At 37.6% G+C, this 9,070-nt stretch overlaps 1 protein-coding gene across 1 annotated transcript; it reads right to left on the reverse strand.

Moving 5' to 3' along the window:
• Window positions 1-2,833: 2,833 nt before the first annotated feature.
• On the reverse strand, window positions 2,834-5,621 carry LOC135172503 (uncharacterized). Its single transcript, XM_064138540.1, has 5 exons — window positions 5,508-5,621; window positions 4,628-4,801; window positions 4,326-4,520; window positions 3,640-4,082; window positions 2,834-3,408 (listed from the first exon to the last, which is right to left on the reverse strand). Exons 2-5 carry the CDS (start codon window positions 4,656-4,658, stop codon window positions 3,058-3,060), a joined length of 1,020 nt encoding a protein of 339 aa, XP_063994610.1. The 5' UTR covers window positions 4,659-4,801; window positions 5,508-5,621; the 3' UTR covers window positions 2,834-3,057.
• Between the last annotated feature and the right edge of the window lie 3,449 nt (window positions 5,622-9,070).

Below are 9,070 nucleotides of genomic sequence, written 5' to 3' on the forward strand. Positions count from 1 at the left end.
AATTAAATGACAGACATTGTCAAAAGGATGACAAACAAACAGCTCATACTAGATCAGAGATGCGCGCACCAGCGCGCGAGTAAATGTCGTGTTTACGGTTGCTATTTCATCGAGGCATCTTGCAGTTGTAATCCACTATACGAGACAGTGGATGATAAATCACGTGGACTCGCCCAACGCCTGCCGATTAGATTGCCTCGTACCTCAGCTTTCCACTTCTTTACCCATAAATGAATGTGTAAAAAATCATGGGGAGGTAAAAAATTGGAGACTCATGCGCGAGGAGAATGGCGAATGCACGCTTTCATGGCAGGATATTCAAGTCAAGAAATTTTATATAAATTTTTCTGAGTAAATTACCACTCATTCTATGACACCCCATCCTCTAATCATTCATTAACCATTACCTAATGCAACGGAGTGAGAAATATTCCGTAAAAATTTCGAAATTTTTTCGTAATTTGGGAGCGAAGTCCGATGGCAGGAAATTTTGTAAAACTTTCAGAGAATTTTTACTGAATATTTTTCTTCGGGAACGAGAGTGAATTATTGTCAGAGAATTTTAATAAAAAATTTCTTTTAATGTACCACCGAATATTTGCTCTATCGATCCTCCCAAATCGACCAAAAATATCCCCTCAGCCCTCCGTAAAAATCGATTCGCGTTGCACGAGCGAGAACGATATGAAGGGCAATAAAACGCATCAGTGGGACTGTCCAGGAATATTGCGAGAGGACGAGGAATCATCTTGTACCGGTACTTCTGACAAACGGCTGCAGATGTTGTCTTGGTTCTCTTGACTGACTCGACACGTTTTACATTAAAAAAGTTGAGATTTTATGGCTTCTCTCCCACCCCACATCCCCCCCTTCCCCCGAGTATTTTTTATCAATGATTTAACAAGCTCTAAAGATTGTATCGGCTGAGGTCTATTTCATACGAACGGATGAATTTTGTCGAGAAGTTCAAAGTGATTTTCATTTTGAAAAATCAATGGTGGATCGCCTGGAATTTTCATAGGAACGTGTGTTTATGTCTACCCACACGAACGAGAGATCACGTCGTGGGACGCGTGTGAATTGCACGGACGATACAACACCACGCCTTGCAACGTGTGAGGTACAATTGAACAACAGGGAGATGTTAAATCTTTATTGGAATACAATACACTGGGATTTGAGGGTTTAACAGACCCGGAAGGAGTCCCACTACCCAGGTAGGAAAAAACGAATGGGCCAACCTTGGTACAAGCACGGCCGCCGAGCTGCCGTAGCTCGGCACCCGGGCTCCAGCCAAACTCGCGCCGAACTTGGCTAGACCCTGGGATGATAACACGGGGCCAGGCCTGGGACCGAACTTTGGCCAGACTTCGGTCGCCGTACTTTGGCCGCACTCTGGGCTTACCATTCGGCCCGAAATTGGCCCAGGCCTGTTGCCGAACTTTGGCCGCACTCTGGGCTTACCATTCGGCCCGAAATTGGCCCAGACCTATTGCCGAACTTTGGCCGCATTCTGGGCTGACCATTCGGCCCGAAATTGGCCCAGATTTACGACCAGAGCTGTGGCCAGGCTCCAACCGTTGCCTGTATTGGGTTCAGAATCACCAATAAATATATGAACGGTATATCTGATAAGCAGACATGTATTTATTACCTTCAACATTATACAGAAAACAGTTTTATTATGTGACAAAACTTATATTTAAATTTATTAAATCTATTGACAAAAAAACTCAGCCAATCAAAAACTTTTTTCCTCCTATCGACATAGTACATGTTTTCATCCGATTTTGGTTGAACAGTTAAAGATATGCAGTGTTTGTATCTCCAATTTTCATGAAAGATAATCACAACTATGAGATTTTTCCGCGAACAGAATATGAAAACTCAAAAAAATGATTGCAGGTATAAATTGTAGAAAAATCTTTTGTGGATTATTTTCATCCGCTTTTAAAATAAATAATCTACGTAGATCATTTGAATCCGAAATTTAATACGACATACCATATTAAGTCTTAATAAACTCTCTCTTACAATCTAATAATATTAGCAGTCAGTCTTCAGAATTCGAAGATTGTATTAACAAAATATCCAACAAAATAACGCACCAATGTTATTTTTTAAATTAGTAGTTTAGAATTGATAAATTATCGTGCTTCAATTCAAGCATGAAAACAGTCATTATAATAGCAATATTATGGATAATTTATTCCGCTATGGATGATAAGAATTAATTCTTATATCCATAGACAATTGCTGATACGAATTATCCTGATAAGAATTATTTTTTCATCTCGGAAAGACGTCCTTTTTTTACAATAATGTCTTCTCCATCTGCAACTCCGGAACACAGAATGATATTTAGTTGCATTGATTGTGTGCTAGTTCTATATAATATTGCTTATTATATTCACTCTTTCAAACAAACTTAGAAATATAAAAAAGTCTTGGATAGGATTACATATAACTAATTAATTTCAACCCTTAAATTTGAAATCTTTGGGGAATATGGACGCAGTCCGATTGTGAAACTTCAACCTTATAAATATTATTTGACTTGAATCACCAAATACTGAAAACAGCTCTCAATGGCTGAAATTACTTTCATTAGAATTTTTCTTAAAAATTAAAAATCCACTTATTATTTTTCCCTTTAAACTTTTGGACATAATATTTAATCCCTGAACCAACAACGGATATTTATTCCCGTGATCTAACTTATGAGGAAATGACATAGAAAATACTTTATTATGCTAAGATACATCACATTTTCCAATTGTTATTTCCATCTTCTGGATTTCCGACCTCGCCAGGAGAAATATAATAAATATAATTAATACTTCAATGACAGCCGAATACTAAACAATATTCATATATTAATATATATTCTGCCCAATGAAACGCCTCGCGATAAAAATATATTGATAATATAAACTTTTCCTATTAATCGTACCTTTTATCAAGAATATCACAACTAATACAATTACGAAAATGAACTAATGGAGTCATATTAACACAGTGATTTTACAATTCCATTTATCCCGGAAAAATGAAGTATTATCGATTGGTATCAAAGGAACAAACTGAATTATTCTCGTTATGATGACTTGACCCGCGTTGTCGTTCCTTACGCCCACCCTCTCGATCGCCAGAACGTGACAACCAAGTACTTACTTCTGACATTATCTTCTTCTCATCAGTGCTGGATCCTATTACCTCAATTATCACATCAATCAGTACTTTGCATACTGTAGTGTTATAAAAATTTTTCTTTTTCTTTCCGCCAGCTTCCTTTCCGTAACCAGAATAGTGCAGTGACACTGTCTTCCTCAGAACCGCAGATAGGATAGTGGAAACACATATTTTCATCTCTTTTTTATTGCTTATCAAAACTCTCATGAATAATCGCTAAAAATAAAAGAAGGGAAATTTTTTTGAATTTATGAACATGAGAAGACATCTTTGGGCTCATCGCCAGCGGGTTGGTTCTATAACCAAAGCGTTCCAGTGACGTAGACTTGAGTCCCGGTGATGAAAGATTTTTTCATCACCAGAAAACGAACCCAGTGCATGTGTCACCGCCCAATTTATTGATTTTACATAAAAAAGAAGAAAAACGATCAATTTCAGATATATTACCAGTGTTTCTACGAGATTTGGGTCCGTTGTCAATATCGCTTCGTATTCCTGGAACTTATCATCCATTTCAAATAGTAGTGGCGTAGACATCTGCTTCTGTATTTCAAGCAAGCTAGGACCAGAAGCTGGGGCTAGATTAGTGCCAATGATTGTGGTCTTGAGCTCATTCATAGACTGCTTTAAATCGTAAGCCATCCTGCGTCTTAAATTTTCGAGCTTTTCATCTAATTGCTGATCAAAGTAATCTCGAAGGGAGTTCAGGATTCGACGTTCATTATCAGCATAATGACTAGATGACAACTGGTTTTGTGGTCCCAGCATTTTTGGCATCTTAGCAGGGGGTACCATCATTGATCGTGAAGTTTTTGGAGTTCCTGGGCTCACAATCGAATTCAATCCGTCTTCAGCGCGTGTAGTAGACGATGCACGCCTTTTTCGGTTACCTTATGAAATTAAAGGAGGACCAAACGATATAAATTGATGGGTAGCAGCATCAGATGAAAAAAAAACTACCCAAGCCCCCACCAAAAATATATAATATAATCTAATTCTATATAAGTTCCGAATTTTGTAAAGAATGTTCAAAATATAAATTGGACCATTTTCAAATATTTATAAATATAAATTTTTTCATGCGGGAGGAACTTGGCCGATGATTGGTCATGGAATATCCGAGCCGATTTTACCTGAAGCGTTATGGACTAGTGGTGAAGGAGGTGTCAAATGAAGTTCTTTTCTTGTATTTCTCGCTGAGTCCATCGATTTTGTAGGTGACTGCAGAATTCCATCGGAGGAATCATTGCTCTCAGATTCATCAGTTTCGACGTCTTTAAGCAAAGTAATATTCTTCCTTGACCGCTGTTTAAATGATAAACATGCACCTGGAAATTATTGAAAATGATGATTTATCCCTGACCGGATCATTTAATTAACACGAACTTAGAATTACGTGCTACAGTCCCATATTACCTCAAAATTGATTTATTACCTGTTGGTACAGATCGCGATTTACTCGACATTTGCAAAAAGCCAGAATTATTTTGAGCCTTTGAGGCTCGAATCTCCTCAGGATTAGCTATAAGACAATCATGATTTTCGTCTTCAGAGTCAGATCCACTCTGGTAAATGCTTTGAAATCTTGTCTTTGGTTTTGCTTGTATACCTACGAAATTTTACAAGTTTGTAGTGAAGTAGTAACACAACGTAAGTTGTCTCCAGCCTTTGTTTTTTATAGCTATTTCAAAGTGGGGAAAGAATGCATGCATTTGAAAAAATATTTTTTTTGTAGAACCTATCGCTCCTACAAAAAAGGTTTCTATCAAAATTTTACCATTTTCCGTAGATGTTCACTTTGATTTACCTCTTCACAACAGAATTATAATGCTTTCCTACATAAGAGATGGTGGGGAAAAATGGAACGTTTCTCGTCCCCTCAACATTCCAATGCTTTTATGTATAAACAATCATATCAAGTGTAAATCATAAATTTTCCACTTTATCTTGTTCGCACGTAGTGATTTCTGTTAGCGACTCAATTTTTTGATGAGTAAAGAATTGCAATAAAAAAAAATAACCTAATATTTTTCGACCACAACATAATAAAAATTTTCTTATAAAATCATTCAATGCGATTCTCTCTTAAAACGATGTTTCGAGACAAATACACATGTAATGACTGCACAGATACATAATTAATATTTATTTTGTAAAAGATTTCAAAAATTCGGTCAATCTAATTCCCAATTTAGGGAACGATGGGTCTTTTGATGTTAAATACGAGAGTTGAATAAATTGGGGATGAATAATTGGGGTTAAGAGTGGTTATAATTGTTGATAATTGACTTTTACTTCATATTAACAGGACTTACCAGACTTTGGAGTTTGATTTCTAGGTGGAATCGGGATTTTAGTACTAAAGATGTTGTTTAGTTGAGACTTTGATGCAGTTAAGGGTTTTGCTGAAATTTTTGCTTTCGAGGAAGTTTCGGACCTCCCCCCCTTTCGATCATTTTCACCATCGGTTGTCTCACAGTTGAGAGTTACTTGGGCCTTTTTTAATCTTCTGCGACCCTGATCCAAATCAGCTGAACACAATCAACATATGATCCTTTAATATTGAAATGAACCCATCGAGCAATTCATCAAGTTATAAGTGGAGTCATTTCAATTTTTGTACCTGCTCCGGTGATGAAGCAAAATGGATAACTTTGCCAAGAGTCCTTGGGCGAGTGCAATTTTTCCAAGTAGTCGTCAAGTAGATGATATTCAGTTGTCGGTGGGAATTTACAGGTGTCTTCTTCTGCACTATTAAACCATTTTTTCGGCACCAAATCAATGCATGGTAGCCCTTTTTCGTTTTTCTCGAGAAATTCGATGACTGCGAATGGTTCGCTGAGATTTTTTGGATCGCGAGATGGATGTGAGGTTTCCGACATTTTAGGTTATGAAAAAAAATCACGATTCGTACAATTGAACCTGGTGTTTTCGAGTAGTTTCATATAAACTGATAACTTTGCAGAATGATGCATATAGCTTATTATTTAACAGAAAAAATTGCGTTTCTATTTCCATGTGTTTTGAACGGTTTTTTGTCATCACCCCACTGATGCTTCTTTTTTAGCGCCACTATTCCTTCAAAACGATTATATCACAAATATCTGTCAAACACTTAACACACATTTAATTCACATTAAATTCTCACTTCTTGTAATTTACCGTCAACTTAGTTGGTGAAATCCGAATTTGAGACAAAAAGCCCGATAAACGGATGATACGAGCAATTATGAAAGGTTATGTACACGGACGCCAGATCTAACCGATTTATGTCCCACTTGCATGTAACGACTCCACTATTGAAATTTTCTAACGACCTCGATGATCGGATTTTCATGTCGATTGTTGATTTAAAACATAAAATTGTTTGTTTCTTCCACAATTTTAATCACGAGTTCAACTAAAACATATACCCTCATTCATATACCCTCTTACCAAAAAAAAACTGCATTTCACAATGCGAACAATTTTTACGTTATTTTCTAGTGGAGGAGGGATATGGCGTATTGTCGTCCAGTTACATTTAATAAAGCACATTTGTGTTTAATTTTGTGTGCCTTCTTACATGTCATTTCAGCTGCCCAGGACTTAATGTAGAATATTCCTACTCGACTGGAAAAGTCTGGATAACTAAACGCCTCTTCCCTACTACTTTCCTGGTGTCCGAAAATATATATACCAGTAAGATCATCACAAATTTTGGATTTTCCTGATTTAACGAGAATTTGTGAAATTACGAAAACTTTCTCAATATCTAGGAGTACCACGTTATTTGGATGACTTGTCGTCAAGGTTAGACCATTGATGTTGATCATATTTGATGTTAAATGAATTTCCCCATCAATTATCATCGTTGTAGGCTTTCTCGCGATAACCCAATCACTCAGTATGTGTTTCTGATTAATTACCATGGTTCCTCCAGACTCCATCTCAGTTAGTCTGTTGATAATTTGTGTGAGTGGTTTTATCGAAGAATGAACGAGTTTTTTAAATAAACCAATGTAACTCTCTCCCCAAAACGCTGAGAGCTCATTCAGAGGAATTTTAAAGTATTGGGCATCATTAGCAACGTGGATGATACTATGCCAACTGAGAACTTGAGCCCCTTCATCATTATAAACATCAGGTAACGTCTCGAAACAAATTTTTAGCAGAGATCCAGCATATTCACTCAAATCCTTAACGAATTCCTTACTGTTTAAAATTCTGCTAGCAAAGACAAATAATGAGAAATGACAACGTAAAGGTTTCGGTAAGAAATCTTGTAACACGACGATACCACAATAATTAAGGAAAAACTTGAATTGTGATGCTTTCCATCTTGAGATATTATTCACATCAAATTCTTTCCTTTGAAATTCAATAGGGATATCGGCTTTTAATGACCTCATAATACCATCAAGCCGACGAACATCAGCTAATTTGATCCTCTGGGCTGAACTTCTCGTTAGCCATTTATCCAGCAGCCATTTCATATTACCAGAATAGAATAAATGCATTAAATCTAATGGCACTTGTTTTGTCAGATCGAATCTATCCAAAGAGAGCAGCGGGGACACAGAACCTTCATAATGATGTTCTGGTTGAACTCGCGTCTCGTAGGATACTTTAGTGCGTAAATTTGCATTGGTCACTGGATATATGCGTTTTCCTCGTCTTCCACAACCTACTGTAATGCCCTTGGTGAAACACCTTCCACAGGCATAGAAGGCTCCAGGAGCTTTGTGGCAGCAAATGAATGCTCGAGCTGGCGAATCAGCCACTATTGCTACAATTTTCACCTCAAAAACCTTGTCATCAATGCGCAAACCATTTTCTTGGAGTTCATTGGCCTCTTCAACAAAATCAGTCATGAATTCTGTGGCTGATAATGGTTTCCCATCCCCACAATAAATCGCGGCAGCAAAGGGTTTGGTAGTGTAATTTGGATGCTGTATTTTTATTGAAATTGGCCAAATTTCCTTCTTAGCATTCCGGTATACCTGCATACCGTCAATATGAACCAGAAGAGAAATGTCGTTTTCTCGATAAATTTGAGTTGAAATTATTTTTCTGAGTCCCGAGGCGATTCCCAAATAAATGAATTCACCTGGAATCTCATGAACTCCTCTCATGGTTGTTAGGTGTCTGCAATGGGGAGTTTGCAAAAACATTCCCCATGAGAATTCAATTTTTGGAATGCTGTTCCATATGGGACCCAAGCCTGGCAAACCATGCCCCTTGTCTGCCTGGCCATGTCTCGGGGCAAGCTTGGTGACCCAAGCCTGGCAAGCCATGCTCTTTACCAGTCTGGCCATACCTCGGGTCAAGCGTGGTTGCCCAAGCCCGGCAAACCGTGCTCTTTGCCAGTCTGGCCATACCACGGGCCAAGCTTAGTGACCCAAGCCTGGCAAGCCATGCTCTTTGCCGGTCTGGCCATGCCTCGGGCCAAGCTTGGTGGCCCAGATCTGGCAAGCCAGTCTCGTGCCAGACCTGGCCCGTTTCGTGGACATTGGCATTTCCTACCTGGGTAATCCTATTTTTCATTCCTTTTTATTTGAATTTAATATATGTGAATATTGTGATTGCATTGGGGGCAATAAATCACATTTGTTATTTTTTTCTGCAGAAATTGTAAGAAATTTTTTTGTTGAAAAATTGGAATGTTAATTCAATAAAAGAGACACAAAGTTTCGAATAAAATAATGCAGTTGTATAGAGGGGCAAATCGGGGGAAAATCGGGGAAAACCGAAAATCCTTGAAAACCGCTTAAAAGCATTTTTTTTTAATTATAAAATTAAAAATGATGAGGGCAAAATTCGAGGGACTTTTCTAAGAAAATTGACAACTTCATTTGTTTATAAATAACCTATAGAAAAATATCTAATTAAATTTGAA

Source organism: Diachasmimorpha longicaudata, unplaced genomic scaffold, assembly GCF_034640455.1.
Source record: "Diachasmimorpha longicaudata isolate KC_UGA_2023 unplaced genomic scaffold, iyDiaLong2 ctg00000374.1, whole genome shotgun sequence".
NCBI lineage: Eukaryota > Metazoa > Arthropoda > Insecta > Hymenoptera > Braconidae > Diachasmimorpha > Diachasmimorpha longicaudata.